The sequence below is a fragment of the Acanthochromis polyacanthus genome, chromosome 3 (assembly GCF_021347895.1).
Source record: "Acanthochromis polyacanthus isolate Apoly-LR-REF ecotype Palm Island chromosome 3, KAUST_Apoly_ChrSc, whole genome shotgun sequence".
NCBI lineage: Eukaryota > Metazoa > Chordata > Actinopteri > Pomacentridae > Acanthochromis > Acanthochromis polyacanthus.
This window is the reverse complement of record NC_067115.1, coordinates 16,064,552-16,090,706: the sequence shown is the minus strand read 5'-3', so window position 1 is coordinate 16,090,706 and position 26,155 is coordinate 16,064,552. Positions and strand designations below refer to the sequence as shown.

General features: G+C 40.3%; 1 protein-coding gene across 1 annotated transcript; it reads right to left on the bottom strand.

Moving 5' to 3' along the window:
- Positions 1 to 6,272: 6,272 nt before the first annotated feature.
- On the bottom strand, positions 6,273 to 23,960 carry LOC110948056 (sarcalumenin-like). Its single transcript, XM_051945944.1, has 8 exons — positions 23,876 to 23,960; positions 14,936 to 16,063; positions 13,203 to 13,304; positions 12,316 to 12,411; positions 9,795 to 9,911; positions 9,473 to 9,706; positions 8,091 to 8,440; positions 6,273 to 7,477 (listed from the first exon to the last, which is right to left on the bottom strand). Exons 1-8 carry the CDS (start codon positions 23,958 to 23,960, stop codon positions 6,977 to 6,979), a joined length of 2,613 nt encoding a protein of 870 aa, XP_051801904.1. The 3' UTR covers positions 6,273 to 6,976.
- Positions 23,961 to 26,155: the final 2,195 nt, after the last annotated feature.

Sequence of the window (26,155 nt, the reverse complement as noted above, 5' to 3'; positions counted from 1 at the left end):
GAAATGGTAAAATTATTTACCGGGCTAACTTTAATGCTCCTCTGTTATTAGACATGCTAAAAATATAATTATAATACATGTTCTGGCACAGCTACAACATTAAAGGCATTATGGAGGATGTTTGTTTGTTTGTTTTTTTGTTTGTTTAATTTGTCTGATTCACATAAAATGAATATACTGACCTTTAGTGAACTTGTATGTATGGTCTCTAAAAGAATAAAAATAAAATAAAAAAAATAACTGTGGACATGGCAGGACCTGAAAAACATCAGCCAATCAACGCGCTCGGACCGAGGCGTTTGGTTTGCTCCCTTTCCTGTCAATCAAAAATCTTCCGGCTCAGGCCTAGTTATGTAGATTACATACGCCTTGGACTTACGTGTTTTCTGTATGCGTTGCTTTGGTATAGCTTCGTAGTTAGCTGGCGACTTGTTTTGCTCATCTTTTTTCACATAATGGCAGATAAAGATCCAGGGGGACCCAGCCGTAAAAGACAACTTCACGAGTGCTTCGCAAGTTTCTGGAGGGGGGCGTTTCTTCGTAAATGTTAAGAGGGGGGAGGTTAGAGGGGGGTGAGGGAGAGGTTGTATGTGCGCATGCGCATGCTACGTTCAAAGTCGTAGGAAATTAAAGCTCCTCTAATACCTTTAAAATAGCTGCCTGTTACATTACCTAAAAACTACTTACTTTTTATTTAATTAAGACTGAATTATTTTATTTGTCACATCAGGGTAGCTAATAATTGTTAGCTTAGTTAGCTGATGCAAGCTAATCAAAACTGCTAACAGTATTTACTATAGCGGTCAGAAATATGAGGTAGGAGAAGTTTTAACTTATTAGCTGGTCTAATTTTTTTCATTATCTTTTTTTAAAAAAATACATTGTATAACTGCTTAGTTTTGTTTGCTTTTAACTGAGGAGCGGTGTTCAGGCTTTGAAATATTTAGCTCTAGCTCTCTAAAGGCTCGCTAAAAGTGTAACTAGTTAGATGAATATTATTAGCAGCAATCCATTAACAAAACGACCAAAACCCTGAACCTAAAAACCGACATGAACCGTGTATTTACCATATATGGCATTTAACATCTAAGTCAATGCTAAGACAAACTATTAGTGTAGCGCCTTTAATCTGAAGGCAGACTCTTACCTCTGGTGTCTCCTTGGTTGTGATGTTTAACTTCACAGTTATTCCTGGGAATCCAGTGTGGAGTTCCACACATCCAGTCACATGTCAATAAATACCTCCACACTCTTATTTTCTGCCTGATATTTGTTGCTACTGTAAATCACTCTGTTCACACTCAACAAGTTAACAAGATATGATGTGCATAGATACTACTAGCTGCATTACCAAACACAGGCTAATAGTGAGTGTGAATCCTTTACACCTAATTTATCTAAGTATTTGTTGTTCCAACACAGGGAATCTGTACAACAGAACAGGCATCATAAAGCACCCAAGCATGCACCATATTGAAAATGATAGTAGACAGATCAAAAGTGAGGTCATAACAGACCAGAAATCACAAGTCAGTAATGATTCACACATCTACAATGCATACAGGTAATAAGGTTGTTGATGCCGGCTTGTCTGATGCTGCCTTGGTCTTTGTAAAGGGCTTGGTGAAGTTGATAGACATTTCAGGGAATTGAATCACGTTGTCAGACGTGTCCGTCCAAAGCATCATGTGTCAGATTATCTGTTGTAAAATGTGGTGTGAAACAATTTCTGAGACAACAAATATTGTAGTTATGGACATTCAACTGTCTGACTATGGCCTTAAATTACATGCCAGCTTCAAACATGTCTTTTTCTGTTATCTGTGGCATAGTGTCATCTGAGTAAAGCTGCATTTTGAGGTGTTTTTTATAGCCAACAGTCAAAGAAGTGTTTGTGTTATCTAATCATTGTCCAGTGTGGATTAACTCAATATTGAGCATCTGTCATCAGTTAAGCATATATTTTTTTTGTTCAGCGTACATTAGAAGCTGTGTGTTAACCAGATAGGCTTTGTCCTCCAATAAATATAGTTTTGACATCATAGTAAAACATTAGAATTGACTTTTGAGACTTGTATGAAACAAGGCTCTAAAACCTGATTTGATTTAAGCCTTTTCAATATATTGTAAAGGCCTCTAAGTTCTGTAATCCATTTGTCAGGTTTTTACTTTTCAGTGATTAAACTTTGCTTAATGATCGCAAACTAGCTCAGTTTGCCTTTCTGTGCTTGATCAGAGGGTACAGATAATGTTACCACCTACATCTGCCTTGTTCTAAAACATGAGGTTCATCTGAGGGACCAGCTGAATCTTTTCAATGCTGCTGATGTTGAACTGCACGCATAATCCATATCTGCCAAATGTAGTTAGTAAATCATTCTGACGTGGAGGGCAAAAATGAAATGCAATACATTGCTTTTCATTTTAATATTTCTGCATTCGCTGCCAATAATAAAAGTGCGCTGATCAGATTTGCAGTGGGGTCAGATTTGGTGGGAAATCTGTTCTCACAACAAAAGACAAATGGTGAAGCTCCATCCAAATAGGGAACGAATTTCAAGCAGAAATAAAGTTTTTGTGACAAGGAGGAAAGGATTTTGTAGGTAATGTGTTATTTAAATTGAAAAACAACAGCGCTAGAATGAAATCGATCCCGAATATCCCTGACTACTCTTAATTTTTCTATTTATTGTTCATTATAGTATGGCATCTTTTAACAAGACATATAGATGTTTCAAAATGTAATTCGTGGCACTGGTAATTTTTGCTGGGACTAGAAGCGCTGGATGTCATTGTAGGTACATTTTTGTGATGCCAAATGACTACAGGATCTTAGATAAAAGTTACATCAGGAATTTGTCGGTTTGGAAAAAGTCCAATGTTCAAGGAAAGCCTCTAGGAAGAGAGAGAGATGATTGGCACGATGACAATAATCCTTGGCAAATCTTACAGAAAAAACACTAAAGCACTGCTATCTATGTGTAAAGCATGTTGTATCAAATATCTAAGCTGGTAAGCTCTTCCTTAGTGAGAGCACTGTGTATTTAACTGAGATTTTGAACAGCAGGTGAACAGGAAGAAGATAAGCAAGGCAGTAAAGATTTATAGTGCTCATTCAGTGTGTCCACATATCCTGAAAGAAGCAAATGTGATTCAGTTTATTCAATAAAACAAGTGCATTGTTGTGTGTGTGTGTGTGTGTGTGTGTGTGTGTGTGTGTGTGTGTGTGTGTGTGTGTGTGTGTGTGTGCGTGTGTGTGCGTGTGCGTGGCATGTGGGCTGCGTGCTTATGTTGAAGAGCTTACAAAAGAGGCCTGTTTGAAGAGTTGATAAAGCTGCTCTGATAAGTCTGACACTGACACTGAGACCTTGGAGGACTGTCTGTCAGCTAAGCAAACAAAGATTATGCACAGTCCATGAGCTCAAACACATATTTGTAATATTTATTAGGCTCCATATGCACACGTGTGCTCATGTATTGATCACTGAGGGTACACTGAGTGAGACAGTGAGAAGAGCTGCACAACAAGGTGCCAAAAACTGTGATACAAACATCAAACTGCCTTCATATGAGACAATGAAGATTTATCCTGAAATCTTTGTGACTTATGAGAAGCCATCTGCAATATAAACTAGTGTCATACAGCAAAGTAGATCTGTTGCTTGGTCATTCATAGTCTAAACTGAAAGCTTCAGTGTGTCTTGACAATGGGTCTCTGAAGTCTCCTGGAGAGATGGAACATCATTCTTCTAGAAAGATAGTCACTGATTTAACAATTTGATGATGGCGTTGGAAAGCTTTGTCTAACAAATCAGTCCAAAATCTCCCATAATGTTCAAAGGGTTTGTGATCTGGTGACAGTGAAGGCCATAGGATATGATTCACATCATTTTTCCATCAAAACATTCAGTGAGCTCTTGTGCCCTATGGATCAAAGAGCAGAGACTATGCCCATCAAAATCTAAAATATTTCATCAAAGGATAAAGGTGATCACTTTAGAACAACTTTGTATTGCCAGCAAAATCCCCCTCCAGTTCAACACTGGATCCCCTCACTGTAGTTTTTTTATATATATATGTACATACATACTGCTGTCCTTATTATAAATGTTGCCCTTGAAGAGTGTTTTCAGTCAAATAGCTTCCATTGAGCTGTTCACAAATAGGTCCATAATGTGCCTTTTGCTTTGCATTCATTTATATGCACAAACTAGTTGGTAAGTAGTTTGGAGTGTTTTCTATTTTGTCAATATCAAGATGTTTTTATTGCTTTTAAACCAGCAAGACTCTTGGCCTCTGCCTACTGCAATGCAAGTGTGCCTGAATTGCCTCTTTATTCTATTTCATTCATTCTAATTGAATCACTGAACAAATCTGAGGCGTGGGAGGCAATTTAAAAGATCCGTGTTAATTGTGTATCAAATGACTGCATGCCCTCTACATCTCTAAATAAATGCATTTCTCTAGTGTCACTGGAATTGTCTGCTTTCAGAATCTACACTGAGTGTATCATACAACATAATTTTGTGTGGGGCTTAGATGAATTCCTGTGCATGTAATTTATTTGGTACTTAACCCTTACATACTGTTTAGGTCAAATTTGACCTGTTTTGTAATTTGACAGCAGTAAAAAACCCCTAAACCTCATTTTTTTTTAGCCTGAAATCTGATGGCTTTTCCTAAAGTGATCAAAACACACAAAATGAAAAAAGAGGTTTGGGGACAAATTGACCCATATATGTTGAGGTGTGTTTTTAGATCTACCAGTGATTACAGCCCCTCTGATGAAGAGGGTTAGGGTTAGTTACACACTAAGTTCCACACACGTAAAGTTTTCTACCACTGCTTTGAATGCAGAGACTAGTTTATAACAAGCATTTTATTATAAAAGGTTTTGTGTTCTAAAGGGTAAATGTTGAATTAATATTGATAATTATGATTTGGTATGATATAGCCGCGAGAACAGCATTTAATTGTTGCAGTGGTGAAACATGGTTAGATTTTAAATTCCGACAGATCCAAAATGTTTATGCCCTTTTCAAATGGCATGGTCAGAACTGACACTGACCACACTATGAAGGCATGAAATATGAACAGTATGTAAGGGTTAAATCTCTCAGAGTTGTCTCTTTAACGTATTCTGGGATCCATCCAAACTGAGTTTATCACCAAGACTAAACTAAATTTAAACAGATTCTTCTTAAAGTTTTAAGAAACTGATAAAATAGGTTTCATTGAATGGTTTAAATGCAAAATTGTGTCCTTTTCTAATTAAATACCAACAAGGGTGTCACTTCAAACACATACAAAGATGTTTCCTTCTTGTCTTTTGCTTCTTTTCTAGTAGGGTATTACTGTTTAATTTATTTAATGGAGGCTTTGCAGCATTAAAAGCAAAATTTTAGCAGTCATTAAAAAGAAATTACTTTCAGTCCTCTGAAGTCAGTCTGATAAACAGATTGAATCGAAGCGCCACCTGGTGTCTCTTCTTAGCCACTGCAGGAGAAAATTAACCAGCTGTTATACAAATAAAAGCATTTTTGTTTTACTGACTGCCTGTTGTGTGTGCTCACCTAGTCGTTACACATTTAATTTTGTTTCAAATCCATACAATGTTCTTACATTTGAACAAATTCATTTGCGATATTCCTGTTTGAAATCACAGTGTCTCCAATCCAAAGCTATTCCTTGTGAGTAACTGATGCATTTAGCCCACATTTCCCAAACCCCATTACGCTGTTTTATTGCAGCCAAACAACCAAATGATATGAATCATATATTGTTTCAGTGGGAGAGGTTTCATGTGTGTCTTTGAGGTCTCACAAAGGAAACAGGCTCGACCATTTGTTTTTGGTGTTTACTCAAAAGAAATCACACAAAACAATGACAATTAAAAACAGATCTAAAAGAATGAGGAAAAGATTCCTTTTAAAAGGAAATGCCCATGTGGTATGCAGCCGTGTTGAGGTAAAACTAGCAACAGTTCAGAGGGCTGAAAAGGCCACACTTGCATTGAAAATAAGCTTATATAAACAGAAAACTGCAGTTGCTACATTTTGAAGAGACCACAACATTCGATTGAAAATTTCTTGTGGATTGGAACCGAATTGAAGCAATTTGGTTCCAATGCACAAGACATGTTAAAATAAAAATGGTTTCTATAATGAAGGTATTCTAGCACATTTCAGAAACAAACTACAGCACAGTTTACAGAAGCAAAGTGAAGTCTAGCATCTCGGCTTGTTTGAGGGCTGCTAAAAACACAACGGGAGCACCTTTCTGTCCGTTTTATTGTACAAATATCGACCTCAGTTTCAGGTCATTAACCTGGTGTCAGGTGAACAGAGGCAGTAAAAACACAGCACAGCAGATGTGACTAAATCTTGAGACTTTGCACACAAAATACAAAAGTGGCAGCACTGACTCTCTTTGCAGGAGTGCAGTCGCTGCCAACATCTTTCTCTGATGAAAAAGAAATGTGAATAAATAATGTACAAACTTGAAACAAGAAAACAACAGTCCTCAGATGTTGTATCATGAGAGACTACATAAACTTAACCTCTAGTGACAGAAGCTTTATCTGCTGCAGCACAGTTTGCCGACAGAAACTGTAGTCGAGTAGTGTGTGCAAAACTGTATTTGCCCTTTAAAAAATATATCTTACATACATGGGACAGCGTTTACCAGAGTGTTGTTATTATTTTAAATCATATTAAAGTATTTGAAAACCAGGTGGGAACATGTTCTGTCCATTTCATGCAGACAAAAACAAGCACTAAGAAATATTCTTCAGTACTCTCTGGCTCGGCTCTGCCAGTTTCTGTAGATCTTTACACATTTTCTATTCTCTTTCTCTTCTCAGTCTCCCCTTAGCCAGTCCTGAAAACCACATCAGTGGGGATTGTTTCAGGAAACCCTCTGGCTGCTGCTGCCATCTGCTTCCTCTGTTCCTCCTCCTGCACCCTTCTCCTCCATCTCACTGCCTCCTCCAGCGGTTCTTGGGTTTCTCTTCACATCCAGGACCCTCGCAGGTTCCGGGGAGAGGAGGCGGAGGCGTTGGTGAGGCCTTCGTAGGGGCAGGTACGTCTGGACTCTTGTTTACGCTGTTGAGTAGAGCCGGCAGCTCGTGTGAAATCGCTCTTTCTATCTTCTCCAGCAGACAGCCGCCAGTCCAGCTGCAGTGGGAGGAGAGCTGCTTGAAGTGGGAAATCGGATTGACTCCGAAGAAGTCCTGGTAGGCCTCCTTGTCCGGCAGGTCGAACTTGCTGACGTTGGTCTTGGCCAGGATGGATTTGAAGATGTAGTACTTATCTGGATCATTGACAATGTCTTGGAAGACCTCGTAGGTGTCGCTGAACCAGCCCAGCTTGTCGTAGTAGGTCTGGAGGTAGCGGTCCACTAGCAGGGCGTGGATACGTACACGGATGCCATGCTGACGGATGAAGGCGATCTTGTTCTCCATCTGGTTTTCAATCACCTGCAACGATGGGAGCGAGAAGTGAGAAAAGCACAAAACAGAAGCTCTGAATATAAAACGTATACAGAGGAACAGTGCTTCTAAAGCTCCAGCAATGCCAAAACTATGAGGAACATGTGTGCAATGTTTCAGACAAGTCTTAGAAAAGGTTTTTATTCACAAAAGACGTAAGGCCTGTGAGCTGCTTATGGGAGCAAAATTCAAGTTTCACTGCAATACACATCCAAATATACCTCTTTTCTTTAAACATTTTATGGTGCTACTCTGATTCTTTTGTTGCATCTGTGCTGTCACATCTTTCACCTTCAAGCGATGCTACTGTTTGGTTTGCCGTTAGTGTTTCAAAAGCCCTACCTCTACCCCAACATCATCTGTTGGCAAAGTCTAATTTTCTGCTGTTGCTAACCGGAGCTTGAAGATTTCATGTGGGGAGCAATGATATAGACCTCAAACATCTACATGAAAATCTATTCTATATCAGCATTTAAAAGAAGGAAAAATACATTTTCAGTCTGAAAGCTCTTGACAATATGGTCAGGCTGAACGTAGCCAGTGTTCAATGAAGCAAGTTCCAAACCTGAGCTCAGTAAATCATCTTATCAACAAGTTGTACCTGGTTGAGGTCCTCGAGCAGAGAAGTCTCCTCCTTCATGAAGAGCTCTCGGCTGGTCTCAGCAGCGTAATCCTGAGGCCAGAAGGAGCTGACGTATACACGAGGAGGCTCTGTGACATTAATCAGTGGCGCCATGCTCCAGAACAGGGCTCCATAGACTCTCATCAGGTCCTGGGTGGTCAGACTGTCGGCCTTGTTGAGGATGAGGCGAATCTGGGACTCTCGGCCCTTCATCTGCTTGAAGAGCATCTCCAGCTCCCCTCCCACGTCCAGCTTGGTGGGGTCGAACACCAGGAAGATCAGATCTGCTCGATCGATGAACCACTGGCACACCTCATTGTACGGGTAACCTGAAGAAGAAGAGGACTGTCAGAGCTGGAACACATAACAAAAAAGCAAGCAAGTTTATTTATATAGCACCTTATCAAACATAGAGGACCTTCAAAGTGCTTTACATGCAGATTTTTTTTAAATAATTGAAACAGAATAAAACATCTCGTCAAAATATAAGCAATAATAATTCATTAAAACAGTACAGACAAGTTGGATGAAGTGCACACAGATTCAAAGATTAGTTAAGATGAGAAAATAAAAGCATGTAAAAGAAAAAAATCTGTTACAAAAAAGGAAAATAAACAAAATTAAATTAGGAGAATAAAAGTGCAGACAAGATTACTTTAACTGCGGGAAAGAAAATCTTTAGTTTACGCAAATCTAAGAGAGAGAAACCCAAGAAAACCTAATTTATTACTGTGTAAAATGCCCCAACGCAGCACATTGGGCACGTATTTCATATAAAATCTCTGGACCAAAGATCACGATTTGAAATTAGCAATCATTTTATTCATGAAACAGCATAGAGTGGAGAAAAACAGTAAAGATATGTAGGTTTTCCAAAGCTGAATCAAACCTTTTGGCCAAGATTGTGTTAAAATTAGCTGAAGATGATTCACACACTTTTTATTAGTGCATACTTTGTTTTCTGTACAAAGCTTAGCAGTGAATTGGTCAAAATTGCTTCACAAATAAACCAAACACACGGTAAAATTTAAAGACTTATTTGACTAACATGATTCTGATTTGTAGATATGGTTGATGCATTTCACTAGATAATGTGATAGTCAGTTCTGCACTATCTACACCGAAAACAGACTCCTCTGACTGTCAGACTGACTGAGCTTCCTGTCTGTAAAAGCTTGTGCTGAAATGCCATTGGAGCGGGTCACCCTGACAACAGCAGCCTATAATTTAATCGAATGTGTCTCAAAGGAAAACCGCAGCCATAGATTCGGTCTAAAGATCTATCACCCTGCTAGAAAACTCTGTTTAGCAAGAATAATGAATATGGGCTGCTACTTTGATACGAAGCTATTTTCTGTCACCTCTCTCCTGCTGCTTGCGGTTTTCAATGATGCCTGGAGTGTCGACAAAGGTGACCCTCTCCAGCAGCTTATGGGGCATCTCGATGCCAACCAGACGCTCCAGGAAGCCCTGACCGAACTTCTCTAGGGGAGAGAAGGAGCGAGAACTGTCTGCTGCCATGACGATGCCCTCGATGGTCCGAACCTTCTCTCCGTGCATGATGACGGTGTATTCGGAGGTGGTGGGTTCAGCACCTGGAGGAGGGATGAAGAGGGAATGAATCAGTGGCACAGTTTTAGATGTTGGCATGCTTTTAAAAAGTCAAATTTTATGTGTGTGGACCTGTGTAGAGCTCCTGGGAGCTTCCGTGAAGGCCCAGCAGGTAGTTGATCATGGATGATTTGCCCACGCTCCAGGGACCCAGAAACAAAACCATGGGCTTGGAGGTAATCTCACCATCTGAGTTTTAAAAGAGAAGAGTAGAGAATGAAAATAAATCTTAAAAAATGTATAAAAATGAAAGAGATGCTGGACTCTAAAGCCTTTTTAGGAAGCTCTGCTAAGCTGCATTAATTAATAAAGCTCTAGATTAAATATATTAGATGCTTCAAAACAGTTCAAGAGGAATATATTTTGCATTTTTCTCCTTGAATTGTCAATTTCTTACATGATTCGTGCAAAGCTATGATAATCTGCAAACGTAATTTCACCACACACTGGCTGTTCAGCGCTTTCATGCATTAAACACTTTAGTCCACACCAGCAAAGGCTTTCAAGGATTTCTTGTACACAGAAAATATCCAGATAGAATGAGGAACCTGGAATGAAGTACTGGCACTTCATGATCTCTCATCCAGCCTCAGCATTATCTCCTAATATAATAGACTTAATGATATGCTTTGCCACACACCCAGATGATTAAAACACTTCCTTTCAGTGCTTTGATTGCTACCATGCACTTCCATTCTGCACCACGAGATGTCCCAGAGTCACATGGCACTAAGTGAAGTCTTCCTCCTGCTCCTCACTTTAAATCATACTCCCTGCCCTCCAGTGCTATGGAACAAAGTTGCCGAGCGCCAGGCCCGCACAATGTTCCCTTTAAATTTCAGCACACAGAGTCCTTATTGTGCTCCTCTGTGTGCCTGGTTTGAATAATGTCAGATCCTGGCTCTAAATTCATCCTTAATTATGACTTTATTTGTACTTCACGGTTTCTTTGCGGCTCCAGTTTATAAAACCAAGCGCTGTATAAACTGAACTGTGTGGTGAACTGATAAAGCAAGGCTGGCGAGTGGGTTTGGTGTCTTGCTCATGGAGTTATGTTGGCTTGTAGCGCAGTTATGGAGGGGTTTCCTAACCCTGCTGGAAAAGGAATATGTAGAAACTAAGCCGATTGATTGCTATAGCTGCTATGTTAGCATCTGTGTTTTTTGTTTTTGTTTTATTTGGCTTGTTTTCAGAGTTGTGGTGTCTCTCTCTCATTCACAGAAAAATGATCCCAGTTAGCAGGAAGAGTTTCCACAATATTCGCTTGTACAAAATGTTTCATAGAAATGTTCAAGGAACCTTGTATGGATATTTTAATCTTCATGAATGCTCCCATAAAGGTAATATCATGTTTTAATGTCAACATTCAGAAGGTTTTCAGGAATATGCATTATTATGTTTAATGTTAACAAAGAACTAACATTCTCAAACTAACATTAAAAAACGTTTTCCAGAATTATTGAGACATCAGATGATGTTTTAGAATGTTCCTGTCATGTAATTTATAAAGGTACTACATTCTATTTTTGTTGAGGGAGCATATTATTCAAGGTTCTTCTATAAGACGTTTCCAGAATGATAAAGGAAAAATGTTCCTCAATGCAACATTCCAAAAACGTTTGAGGATGTTTTATTTCATCTAACACTTCTATAAGACAAATATAATGATTTAATGTCAACGTTCAGAGGAAGGTGTCAGGAACACAGATCACGTTCTATGATAACAAAGGAGGAATGTCCTCAAACCAACATTCAAAAAATGTTTTCCAGCATTATCAGTGCCTGAAATGACAAAGTTCTTTATACAAAATGTGTTGCAGCTTTTCTGTAACACAATATATTAAATTTAGCACATTATAAAATGTTCTTCTATTTGACGTTTCCAGAAAGATAACAAAAGGAAGGATGTTTTCGATACAACATTTGGAAAACGTTTTCCAATGACAGAACGTTCTTTGTAAGATTTTCCTGTACTGTGATATATTAACAAAGGTGGAACGCCTTGCCTGGAACATTCCCACAACACTGGCTAACATTACCTACCTACCTTAAAGAAAATGCTCTCATGAAATGTCCAAAGAACCTTATGAGAATATTTTCATTTCCAGTAATATTCTCATGAAATATGATGTTTTCATGTGTTCAGAGGTAGTTGTCACAAACACAGGCTATGTTCTATGATAGCAAACAAGAAACGTTCTCAAACCAGATGACACATAGTTCTTTGTAAGATGCTGCTATACTGTGATACCTTAAAAAAAGTGGAACATTCTGCTTGTAATGTTCTGATAGTGTTTCAGGGATGTTGTTGAGAAAAAAACATTCCCAAAATATTCCACAGAACATAGAATCTCCAAATATTTCTGTCGTATTTCTGCCTTTAGGAAGAAAGCTGTGGGAACTAAAAACTAAAACTCTCCTGCTAAAAATTTAAGCAGAATTTTCTCAGAATGTTCCTGGAACAAGAAGGTTCTAGGATGAGATGCATGTTACTGTATGCCACGGAAACATTTTAAATACAGATGTAAACAGATTGCATTCAGTTCTTTCTCTCCTATTGCTGCTCTAAGCGGTTGTGTACTTGCAGTGTTACCTGTGACTTCATGCTGCCTGAGCTCATTGTACTTGAAGGCTTCTTCCAATGGCTTGATGGACTTGTGGTAGATGTTCAACAGTGTCTTCACAGCACCTAGAGAAATAAAAGTAAGGAGAACTTGTCCTGTGATAATTGGGATGTAATTCAATGGCGTGAAGGCATTTTGAACAGGACTATTCCTAATATTCTTGCTACCATTATTGATGACAACAATTGCTTCTGCTGCACGTGATGAATGGCCCTCATAAAATGTATCGAACGGGGCTGAAGTGATTAAGAGAGCCGCTTTGCTGCAGCGCTTTGGCCGCCTCTGAAATGAACCAGTCTGGTTCAACAGAACAGAGAGGCTTTCATTGCCAAGGACAGAGTTACACATTTGCGCTGATTAATCACCTGCCTCGAGACATGTCTGGACACACACACACACACACACACACACACACACACACACACACGTACAGTACACACACTCACACATAAAGGCCTCAGGACTGAGACATCATGAAGCAATTTTCAGAATAGTTTCAGCAGAAAAGCCCCCAAATTGTTTCAAACTTCCTTTCATTTGCATGCAAACATCTGGTTTTCTTTTTCACTGACAAAGTAGCTGTAAACACTCTGCTGCATTTTTGCTTGAATACATGACTAGAGGCGATTTTGAAGCAAAAAGTCTGACAGACATATGAAATGGTGGGCAGCGCAGCAATGCCATCACTGAGGATCCAGTTTTTGATCAAGAGGATGTGGTCATTGTGCTGGATGTGAGTGCTTCTATGCATGTTTGTGTGTCGTTGTGTTCAGTGCATTACGCATCACAGAGGGAGGAATTCTTGACCGCATGTCGTTTCATGTCATTAGTTTTGGGACGTACTCGTTCCTTTTACCTGTGAACTCTGCTGAGGGTTCAGATGTTGCCAGTCGCAGCGTGTCCTCGATGTGGGAGCGGTCCCTCATGGCGCGGCCTGACGCCTCACTTTTTGTGTGTTCTGATTGGAGGAACAAACTGTTGGTCAAGTGTTATGGTCACAAAGCCTCAGAAACAATTTGTATGGCAAACACTGACACATTAGTGATCATCTGCACATGAAATACAGTTTTTCTGTCATTAAAACTCTGCTGATGTGGTTCCAAAATAAATGTGTTCTCCCGGGTAAATGATTTCCTGATCTGTGAGTGACCAGGCCGGCTGTGCTGCACGCAGGTCCATCTGTTATATCATGCTGTTGTCCGTCTATCTGTCTATTCCTTTCCACTGCTATTTCCGTCTGTCTATTTCTGTACCAGAGGTTGTCGCTAATTCCTCTTTAGCTACACACAGTGTCATATTCTGGACCAAGGGAGAAAAACAGGAGGAGAATGTGATTGCTGTGGTTTTTTTGAACTCTCAGTTAAAGGTCCATTTCCAAACAATTTTTCTCAAAGCATACTTTACATAGAATTTATATTTTCTAAATAATGGCTTCACTGAAATTTTGAGATAAGAGATCATTAATGAGACACTTTAAACAGCTTTTGTGTTGCTAGACTGTGACAAATCAGTTTTGCTGGTTATTCCCCCAGGATTTTCTCCTTTAGTGATCTGAATAAGTCATTTCTAAGTGTTTTTTCTCCTTCCTTTTTTTGTCTAGAAATGTATCAAAGGGTAAGCAATCGAATGTTCCAGTGGAGGGACTTTCCATTTAAATCAAAAGGCTAATTTTACGATTAAGGAAATACGCTTTCTTGTCAAAAGCAACATCAATCTAGTGTCTGTGTGCGAAAAAAGCCACAATCAGAAGATGGTGAGCTAAGCTTAGCACAAAGACTACAAGCATCACTTATTAACAGATTATATCACAATACCCACCAATAATTTATTTAAAGAAACTTCGCGCAGAAAATTAAAGTGAGAATCTGACTCATGTAGCAGAGCATGCATCATAGCTGAACACATATTAAAAAGTCCATCATCTTCCCTTTTCAACATAAATGTATATAAAGAATATTGGTAAAACAAAATATCTGAATTGTTTTTATCCCTTAACAACTGGTTTAGCTCTAGTTTCAGAAACCAAAGTGTGAAAAAGACACAGAGCTCTAAGTGGGGTCAGTTTTCCTAACTAAGCATAAGTTACAACACCACTGTTGTTGCCCTTTGATTTATGAGCGAAGGCAAGATTTGCTGATTTCCCCCGTTTCTGCTCATTGTGCCTAGCTAGGCTAGCTATCTCCTGGCTACACCTTCATATATTTAGTGCACAGATATGAGAGTGTTGCTAGTTTTATCCCCTGACTCTCTGCAAGCAGGTTAATACGTGCATTTTTACACAGGTTGAAGAAGACACTCGTGCTGATTAATTAATGAAGTGGGATCAGAGTAAGCGGTGAGAAACTCTTTTAAGATGTTGCCATCACTTTTTATAGCAGGTGTCAACACCCAGACACCAGATAATAAAGTGCTCCCTTAATTACAGAAGCACCAGCTGGGTGGAGACAGATTTACTGTAACAGGATCCTTTTCAGAAGACATTTTAAGCAACTGCTCTGCTCCAGTTTTATCTTTAAGATGAATGAAGAGATAAAGAAATAAACATGAATACTTTGTAATTTGACATGAAGTCGTGATATCTTTTTGTACCTTTGGGTTGAGGCTGTGCTGGTTCCTCTGCGGTTACGTCCTCCACTGTCACTTCCTGGACATCCACAGGTGCCTCTTCAACCACGGCAGCTGGTGCTTCCACAGCTACTTCTTCAACAGGTTCTGGTGTGACTTCCTCTGCCACAGGCTCTGGATCCACCTGAGGAATGACTTCTGGTTCTGGCTCTGAAATTACTTCAGTCTCAGGTTCTGCAACCACTTCTGGTTCTGGTTCAGGCTCAGGAATGGACTCTGGCTCTACAGTAACTGTTGGCTCTGGCTCTGGCTCTAGTTCTGCTTCAGAAATCACTTCAGTCTCAGGTTCTGCAGTCTCTTCTGGTTCTGCTTCAGGTTCTGAAGTCACCTCTGGAACTGCATCTGATGCTGGCATCGGTTCTTCTATCGCTTCTGGTTCTGTTTCTTCAGGTTCGAGTTCTGTTTCAGGACTCTCCACTGGTTCTGCTTCTGCTTCTGACTCAGTTTCTTCGACCTCCTCTTCAGAAGTGTCTTCCTGTAGTACAGTTTCCACCACAGTTATCTGCTCCTCAGCTGCTGCTTTTGGTTCTTCCTGCATGTCTTTGTCTTCTGATCCCTCAACAATTTCTTCAGCAGCAGCTTCCTCCTCTTCTGCTGCATCCTCATGAGATCCATTCACTTCTTCTTCTTCCTCTTGGGATAATTCTTCCCTTGCTTCTTCCTCAGTTTCCCCTTCCTCAGCCAATGTCTCCTCTTCAGCTAATGTAACCTCCTCAGCTACTTCCTCCTCTTCCGCCATACTTTGATCCTCTTCAGCCTCCTCAGATGCCACCTCTTCCTCCTCCTCTTCTACCATTTCTATTTCTTCTTCACTCGCAACATCCTCAGCAGAAGAATCCTCTTCGGTTGAAGGTACTTCCTCCTCTTCGTGCTCTGAAGCAGAAGCAGCCTCTTCCTCAGCATCTAAATGTGACGGAGGTTTGCAGGGCTGGCACAAGGCCCTCTCTGGGGCCGGGGTGTCGTTGGAGGAGCTTTGGCTGCCATGATCCTCTGTGGCGTCACATCCACAGGAGAAGAGGTCTCCTTCTGGCTGCTGGAGCTGCAGCTGCACCAGAGGCTCCTCATCGTGGACGGAGGACTCTGGCAGGAGATCTAACAGGGTGGAGGGAGAAAGAATATTACCAGACAAGTTGTGTAATCTTCTCAGAACACCGACCCAAATCACTGTCAGCGTTTTAAGAAAAAAGTGACCATCTGCAGTGATAATCTGCCATTTCTGAAGTCATAAAGTCAACTCTGCATGCTCATGCACAAGTTGCATTCTTTATTCTGCTAATGGGTTTTATGATCATTATTCTGATCATCACAGCACAACAAAACATGGAAGAAACACATTAGATGTACACATTAGAAGCAATTATTCTAATATTGCGTTGTTTTAGCTGGACATCTGCAGTCCAGTCCTCTTTGTTTGTTATGTCAGCACTTGACCAGCACTCTGTCAGTCACTGTGCAAGAACAGAGCGGATCACGTGTTCAGCACCTCCCAAGAGTTCAGACTCCGATTTCAGCTCCTTGAAAGGCAGCACTAAGGAATGAAACTCTTTAAGGTTGACAAACAGAGGACAGTTGTTTTGGGGGATCCAAAGGAAGACAGCTGAGTGGACAGCTTGGAATAAATAAAAATGTTTCTGTGTCATAGCATGGTTTTATTGCTTTTGTGAGGTTTTAATTAAAGGGAAATTTCTTTCTACTTTATTTACAAAAGCACAGGTGAATGAATGGATTCAGGCAAACATGTGAGTTTAATCTTTCGTTGTTTTCTACATTTCGAAACCGGATAATCTCTGAAAAAAACAAGACGCGAAATTCCATTATATACTTTGATTTTGGGGTGGAATACCAACCTTACTCTAATCACAATGAATGTAAATCTGTCAGTCGAGCATTAAACTTGTGTAGCGCCAGAAACAGATATCTAATTTAAGCTAAATGTTTTATGGTGATAATTTTGCAGATGTTGGACCTTTTTCACAATGTACTCATGCACCAAAAACTAGATTATTTATTATTTTCAACAGAATTGTTTTAATGCACTGTAGGAGCAATCTTAAAAATATAAATTAATATGAACTATAAATTAGTTCACTGTCTATTAAACCTGGTGCCTTGACAGCATTTATTCAAATTTTCCTCTTTCTTCATTTACTGTACCTTTTACATCCACCAGATTACAGTCACTGCAGTTCTAAGCAGTCATATCTATAACCAGGGGACTCCCTCTCTGTTCTTCTTCTCACACAAGGCTGTGACCTCTATTTAATTATAACTGCCTGTGTGGAGGAACACAGTGTGATTTGAGACAGTCCGATGTATGTCTGCAGCTCCTGTTACAAGACGGGGTCGGTGTAAAGGATGAGGACTAATAGCTGTAGGCAGCTGTCATGGCATTTGGATACGCCGTTTAGTTTTCTGTCATCATTTCGTCATGCTGAATATGATGCATGAGATATTTTGCGAGGCTTTGATCGAACTTCTTTAGAGTTGGTCCCTAAATTTGGCACATCTTCATCTTTGACTTACAATTCCCAGAGTAATGTGTGACCCACTACAAATTTCTACTGGATCGTCATTCATGCCATTTTTACTGAATAAGTGAATGAATCATTTCCACGGAACTGTACCAAGAAAAACAATTTCAGATAAGCAGAAGTCCTATCAGCCCGTCAGCTTGTCCTGAATCATTGCAGGTTTTCTGCACTCACACAGGTCTTTCTGATATGGTGGAAATACATAACAACAACAACAAAACGCAACCACAGCAGACATTATGGCATATTGTAGCAGGAAGAGCACCGATAAAACTGATGCCATTATAAACAACTGCTTTCCATGTAGGCGAGCCAGTTCCAGATTCCCGGTCTTGTTCTTGCTGACTCACTGTCATGGCTGACTGGGACACTTGCTGGAACTGAGTTTTCATTGATGAAACTGGTTTTACTGTGCTTTTGATGCTATTTCTAGTCAAAGCGTCTTCTGGGAAGAGAAAAAGCAATAGCATAAACTGTAATAAATGAGAATCGGCTGGAGATGCAACACATGGTTCATAGAGAATAGGTTTCTGTCTGTTGCAGTACTAAGACTGTCTCCAAAACTCTGAATCGACGTAAAACCAGATGGTAATTTAACTATCAGGTTACTTTCATTGCAGTCATCATGAACAAATGTCTGTGGAAACTGCACAGAGAGCTGTAAAGCTCTGAGATGCTGTCCGTTTTAAATGCGGACGTGAAAGTAACAGTGTAAAGATGAGAGGCTGAATCCACCAAACCAAGATCAGCTGCTTCTTAGCGAAGACGCACATTACTCTGAGCTTGGATGAAGGACTTAATGCTCATCCAGCTGTCCTGACTGATGACAGCAAGACCTAATGTACCCCTGTGTGTGCACTGCAATCCATGACGCTTTCCCCTATTTTAAGGCCCTTGAATCGCACATCAAACAGTTTTGTTCACATGACGTTGCTTGTCACCTCTTGTATGTGGAAGCTTTGTTAGCTTATCGCCTCCTGAGGGGACTGTCAACATCAGCTACCACAGAAATACAAGTTTATAATCCCAAAATGTCATCAGTGTGTGCAAATGATGAGGAGGTTTTGATCGCTTTTATTTTTCTTTTTGCATTGTGATGTTGGCACAGTTTTGTACACGGCTCTCTGAAGGCCAAAGTAAGAATCTGCATTCTGTAAAATGTCAAGCCTTGGTTAATAAAGTTCAAACCCCAAATCAAAATCACTCAGTGTAAAATCCAGCGAGTAATTTATCTCTTCAAAGATGCATAACGTAAAGGTTTGACTACATTAGTTCTCTTGAGTGTCATGTTGACAGTTTGAGAGAGAGAGTGAGGATGTGGGGAAGTTCCTTCAGACAGTCACACTTTTCACTCCCTCGTTGTCACTGGCTGACTTGGAATATCATTCGTGTCCAGCCTCCAGCACTCAGCGTGGCCCAGTGCTCGGAAAACGTGTCTTGGCCAAACTTAAGTGTACCGTAGGTGTCGGTAATTGAGCGAATTAAATGAGAGGAAGATTAGCAATGGGTAACCGAAGAAGGATGCTCAGGTTACTCAGGGTTGGATGCCTTCCAAAGACATGGTGCTACAGCATCGTCTGCATTGTAACATGAACAGCAGCAGCAGCCAAGATCCTGGAATGAGCCGGCGAACGTGGGTTTCCAAAGTTAAGTGACTTTACATAACAAGGTCTGTCCTGAATGACCCTCCATCAGTTTGTTTGTGTTACACAGAGTACATTTGCTTCCTACATATACCATCTCATAAATACTAGAAATAATACATGTTGTAATTTGGAGGTGAGACTTCCGTCTTGCTGACAACTGACGGATAAAGTTCAAAACAATTGCTATTTACATGTATCATATAAACTCAATTCCTTTGCAATCATAAAAGCTGTATATAGTCTGCAGGCTTTTCTACACCGTTCCAGTCTAAGGCACACCTGTGCACTAATCATGGTGTCTAATCAGCATCTTGATATGGCACACCTGTGAGGTGGGATGGATTATCTCAGCAAAGGAGAAGTGCTCACTATCACAGATTTAGACAGATTTGTGAACAATATTTGAGAGAAATGGTGATATTGTGTATATGGGAAAAGTTTTAGATTTTTGAGTTCATCTCAAATGGGAGCAAAAAAAAGTGTTGCGTTTATATTTTTGTTGAGTGTATTGAATTTGTCTAATATCTGAAAAATTCTCCTCGGTGTGAAGTGCTGGTAAGAAAACACCGGTTATCATTTTACTTGCTACAGATCAGCATGTTTGGGTTGAAATTGTTCGCACACTCTCTTAATTCCAAAAACTGCCAGCAGGTTTGTCTTTTTAGAGAAGTTGCTCAAATTATACTATTTAGCAAAGTCAGAAACTGATAAAGCAAAAAGTATCATGAGATTCTTAACTTTCTGATGGTCCGAGGATGAATCATATGTTCCATAGGGAAAATGATGCAAAATCTGAGTTTAAAATCCTGACATTTCATCAAATAACTTTCTTCAACCTGTCTCGAGAAGTCATCAGTGGGTCAACTTACAGTCACATGACAATAATTCGGATTTTTTTCCGTTGAACTGCAGCCTGTATTTACACAGAGCAGATAAGAAGTATGGAAGCCAATTAGAGATTAAGAGTAAAATAAAAAAAACATGCTTGATCAATAAAATAAATGCAGCACTCCTCAAAAACAGTACCGTTATACTGTTATTGTTAATATAAAAAGGAAAACAATGATCAATGCAGCTTGTTGGTAATACCAAGTTACTTTTATTTTATTCTCATCCTTTTGTCATAAATAAAAGCAGAGATGTCTAATTTTTCCAAAAACATAGAAATAATCTACATTACTAATAAACAAGTACACTGTGTTGTTCAGCTAATTTCGTTCTGATCATTTTTGCAGGCAGTTCTCATCTAAAAAACCACCAAAAAAACACAGTACATCATTTATTATTAACTTATTGGTGCAGAGTGCTGATCAGTTCTCTGCCTCTATCGCTGTCGGAGTGTTGCATGCCTCTCTGGTGGTTCCTCAATCCCAACACCCCACTGCTGCTGCAGAGAAGCCTGGTACGGCGCTGTGTTGTGGGGACAGAGCGGGACAGGTGCCTGGGTGCTGTAGAGCACATCTCTGAGACTGAAATAGTCCCACAATGAGTCAGAGGGTGAAAAGAAGGAGGGATAATTCCATTCCTATTTTCAGGAAGTGTGATGCTCTTCTGCTGCCTGTGATTGTCATGAGGCTGGACTGCAACTCAGCTGCACTATTGCTGACAGTCGCTGCAACAGTTTGTGACTGTGCATGACTCAGAATCTTTTCAAAGGCCAACAATGATCAGAGTATCAACACCAGCACTGATGGCATGCACCGTGCATACTATGCAACTTAAGCAGAATTGTCACAATGAAAGATGGTGCCAATATACTTAAGGGAAAACATTTCAGATAAACGGTGCCAAAAACAAAAATTTTCAAAACACCAAACTGCAGCCAGTAGTGGTTTTAAATTTTTGCTTTGCTTTGTTTTATTCAAAATAATCAGCATCCATCTAAAACCATTCTAATTCATGAGTGCCTTTTAGTTTGACTAAAACTGGCAGTTTTGAAAGGCATGTTAACATCTTGAAAAAATAACAAAAATTCGATTACTTATCAGAGACCAAAATTGTAAAAATAGAAATAATTGTCAGATTCTCAACTTTCTGACAGCTCTTGAATGTGTTATTTGCAGTCCCATTGGGAAACTCATCCAAATGTAAGCTTAGAATTGTGACATTTCATCAAAATCACTTTCAATCAATCAATCAAAGTTTATTTCTATCGCACTTTTCATACATAAAGTAGCACAAAGTGCTTAACAAGTTAAAAACAAACATTAAAAAGACAATGTCCCACATCCCTCCCAACTCCTGCCCCCATCATACTCCCTATCAACACACACACACACACACACACACACACACACACACACACACACACACACACACACACACACACACACACACACACACACACACACACACACACACACACACTTCTACATCAGAAACAATAGCGTTGGTTGGCTGAGAGCAGAAGCACCAGAAAGAGGAAACACCATCATTTATTCTACATGTCTTATTAAAAAATGTGCTGAAAAATGATTAGTCAGATCCTGCAAAATGATTAATCAAATCCTTCAAAAAGCAAAGAATTCCACATCCAAGAAGTCAAGCATGATTCAACCACATTTAACAGTCATTTATAGAAAATTCAGTGACTTTTAGGCTGAACTGCAGGCTGTCTTCATAGAGAGCAGAGAGGAGAAAACTTTGAAACAAACTGAGGATGACAGAAAGTGCCGTACTTGATTAGTAAAATAACTGCAACACGGTTCAAAATTGGCTTACAGAGTAGAAAGATGCCAACAAGTTACTGGAAGACACAATCAGCTCAGTGAAGCATCTTTCATGGAGTTGATGTGCAGAGCAGTGAGAAAACGCAGAGGTTTTAGAGGCTGTAAAAATGTGTTGAAATATTTATAGCATGGGAAGCCACCATTTTTTTCCATTATTAGTAGCACGTGGACACTCGGAAAAGGTTGTACATATTGATTTGAGTTTTGTTTTTTGGTTTATGGCATGAAAACTCAACATACTGCTCAAAAGGCTCCTCAGTCCTTCTAGTTATGGCTGTGCTGTTTCCATAGAGACGCCCGACTTTATATTGCAGTGAAAAATGATGCCACAGTGAGTGAAAATGTGCTAGACGCTGCTTGGGTACCAAAGGGTTAAAGTAGGTGGTGTCCTTTCTGTTGCCAATCCCGTCATTACTTCAATTTATTTCCATTTACACTGACTTTAAATAGTACTTGCTTATCTAGTTATGCAATTTTAAACAGCTCAACTGTTGGGCTACTGTACCCAGGTCCTACATGCCCTCCACTGAGCTCTCTCGTGCCTGTTTTAGTCGGGACATCCCCTGGACATGGACCCTACTGACTGGAATGACAGATTAGCAGCTCTGCAGGAGGAGCAGAGTGATGAGGCTTTATTGAGACATTGGATGCTGCGCTGACTTTAGCTATAGACACCGAGTCTGGTTGTACTCGTGTGATTTTATGATTGTTTTTTAATTTCAGGCAGGTGAGCGAGTCCTTGCATGTGAACGTGGACATGATGTAACTGTATGTGCATTCCTGAAAGCCTTAGAAAGATGTGCACCAATCCGTGGCATTAGTGACCACAGTATCTGGTGACGACTTTGTCAGACCGATGTCTGACACCTGACTACGGCAGACTGTAGGGGCCAAAATGAACCAGTGCAAGGACAGACAAGGGTATTCTCTGCCTCAACATTCAATAAAGAATGACAACAGCCTCTGAAATGACAACAAGCAGTAAATGTGAATATGTGAATATGTCCCAGTTGTAATCTCTGATTTGCTCACTTAAGAAAACAATGCATTCACGTGAAATATCAAGTGTCTGTAAAGCACCCGTATCCTGTCAAACTGAAAAAGAAACCAGTGGGGAAAATAAATCATTTCAGCCAGCTTTTGCTTTGGCAGCAGTGGAGAATACGATTCTTTGTAGTGAGTCCAAGTCACTCCGTCAGCGCTGTCGCTGTGTTTCTCCCTGGAGCAGAGAGAATAAGCAGCAGGCAGGACAGTTTCCATCAGCTGGTGTCACACCTCAGCCCTGACATTTCCACTTGTATAACCACAAATTCTGCACTGTACCACGGAAGCATACGGTCCACTACACTTCACAGTCCCGATCAGCTGAGTTTATATATAAAGTGATGTAAAAACATTGCTTTTGCTATTTTAGGCCACACTATGCTGCACCTTTAAAAGACACAAACCTAAGAACGCAGCTCTCACCTTGACCCCATCTGCTTACAATCTGACACTGACAGAAGGCATAGTATCAGTAAACAGACCTTATTTGGTAAAATTTTTAGCTATTAAATCCAAATTAAACTAAAAAATGCAACCATCTTTTAACCATTCATTCATTCATGATTCGCAAAGTAACCGCCTACAGTCTCTCCAGCTCTCCAGCTCTCAACAGCAAATTCAAAGCTCCGATATGTTCAAACCAAATGCACATGCTATAGGTGGATCAGCATTTCCGCTCCTTGCATCAGGTTGACTTTGAATAACTCCCCAAATGAATCCAACAAACAGGGATACTGGTCAACTCACTCCCCGGACAACTCACTCCCCATATGCTTAGGTTACTTACCTATAACTAGCTGAAATCCATGGATGATATCCTTTTACACTGAAAGCTGAAATACCCTAACCCTAACCCTAACCCTAACTGGGGAGTGAGTTGACCAGGGAGTGAGTTGACCAGGTACCACAAAGAGTGCCAGAAATCTTCAACATTTTCTCAGCCCTCCACCCTACCTGCAGCAGACAGCACCAGGAGAGCCAGAAAGCAGCACACAGACATCAGAGACTTCATCTTGGCTGCCAGGGGCTTTTCGCTCATCTCCCCCAGCTATATATACTGCACTGCTTGAAGGTCAGAGGGCATGCCAGTGGAGGCGGTGCGCACCAGCTGCACCCGGATCAGCCATTGTGTGTTGGAACAGTTGCCTGGTCCAATCACAAACACCAAGTGAAGAGGGAAGCAGGAAGTGATTGGCTAGCCCTTCTGTGCTCTTGTAGTTCAGGGTTGTTGTATAAGACCCTCGACTAATACTAAACAGAAGTTTTACATTTTAATGAACTTATCGGGTAGGTTCCCAGCTAGGATTTTCTTGTTCTGACAACGTTCTGCAAAGGTTCTATTAAGTTCTTGTAATATTTTCAGCAGGAAGTTTACTTCTAGTTCCCAGAATGTTCACCTTAAAGGCAGGTGAGAGTTCTCTAAACCCGCTCTTAAAATGCTTTTAAAACATTTCCCAAATGTTGCTTTTAGGATGTCATTCTATTGTTACTATAGAACACTGCAGGAGCGTTTAGTGGGAGAATCTCATAGAAACATTATTTGAAATGATACTTGAAACGTTCTTTGAACATCATTGCAAAATTTTTTCTTTTAATCTGTCTGTGGATAGGTCCCACTTAGCCTAGAACATCTGGACACGACAATTTTATCCTGTTCTTTAAAAAACTGTCAGGCTGCACAGGGATCATGAGTAAGCAGCTCTTATCAAGTCCAGACACAACTTCTCTATCAGATTGACGTCTGGGCTCTGACTTGGCCACTTTAGAACATCCACTTTGTTATCTTGAAACTATTTCTGTGCAGCTTTGCCTGGGTGCTTGCCACTGTCTCACTGAAACACAAATGTAAAGTTGCAGTTCTGGTGCCAACTGCCTCAGATTGTCCTCCAGGATTTCCCAATACTATGCTGTATTTGTCTTACCTTCTACCTTTACAAGTCTCCCAGGGCCTGCTGCTAAGAACCATGCCTACTTAATGATGCTGCCACCACCATGCTTTATAGTGTGCAGTGTGATGTGCACTGTTTGGTGTCTGCCACACATCTAGTCTAGTCTGATGTGTTAACAGCTCAGTTTTGGTCTCAGACCAGAGAATCTTCTTCTGTTTGATTTCAGAGTCTCCCTCTCTGATGAATTCTAAATGTGGCTTCCCATAGGCCATTGTCAACAGTGTCGTTCTCACAAAAAACTTTGACTGGTGATGAACTGGCAGCAGTTGTACAGTCTCTCCCATTGCAGCCGCTGAGGCTTGTAACTCCTTCAGAGGAGTAACAGGAGTCTTGGTGGCCTCTGTCACTCATCTCTTCCTTGCACAGTCACTCTGTTTTTGAGGACAGCCTGCTCTGTGCAGATTATACATGTGCCATATTCCTTCGATTTCCTAATGATGGATTTATCTGATCTTCTTCTCTGACGCTGAAAAACTAGTTTCTTTTGATCTGGTTAGATTAAGCAGATATCGCTGCAAGTGCTGAAGTCAGGATCATCAAACTTGGCACTGAAGATCGGTCTAAGGTCCCCTGCTCAGTTGTGGAGTTAGAGGTCAGCAGATCAAGGTCAAGGTCACAGGGGTCACTTAGGGCCATTGGGCATGGTTCTGCCATCTACTGAGGGCTCGTCTAGTTGGAAATAGCAAAGGTTTTTGAGCAATTGGTGACTAATTCCACTCAGCTAATCTACACCCTAGTCAGGTGTGGCTTGAAAAGACAATAATCAGATAGAGTGACCAGTACACAGACTAGTTTGACTGATGACTACAAAAAGTCATTATACAAAGCAACTTTATTCAAATGAGACAATGCCTCAGATGACAAGAAAAAACACGAGAACTGTCACTGGCATGCTAGATGTCAGTTCGGGCTTTAGTCAGCCACTCCAATGTCCACAACTGCACTATTTGTCACTCAAGAAATAGTTTCAAACAGCTTGGTACGACAATCTGCTACACCATGCTGTGAATGGACGTATCCAACGAGGCCCCAGAATGTCCGCCAAGTTCCACAAGCCAACCTCATTAGCTCTCTGTATCATGACTCCATACTGACTTGCAATTTCTGGTTTATGACCTCTCAATCTGTTCAATATCATCTCCAGCAGTGTGTGTACTTGGTTGTTTCATGAAGTCCATTCTGTTATAGACAAGTTGTATGTTGGAACAACAAATATTTAAAAGGACAACTTTTATTTTCTCCACGCTTTGTTCACATCTTTGTTCAGTGCATTATACCTGCAAAA

Excerpts from the sequence above, each read along its gene's own strand:
- LOC110948056 (XM_051945944.1), bottom strand. The coding sequence starts at position 23,960 with ATGAGCGAAAAGCCCCTGGCAGCCAAGATGAAGTCTCTGATGTCTGTG. Across the intron at positions 13,305-14,935 it reads AGCACAGCCTCAACCCAAAG|AACACACAAAAAGTGAGGCG; the intron begins GTACAAAAAGAT and ends TCCTCCAATCAG. Across the intron at positions 9,912-12,315 it reads CAGGCAGCATGAAGTCACAG|ATGGTGAGATTACCTCCAAG; the intron begins GTAACACTGCAA and ends TTTAAAACTCAG.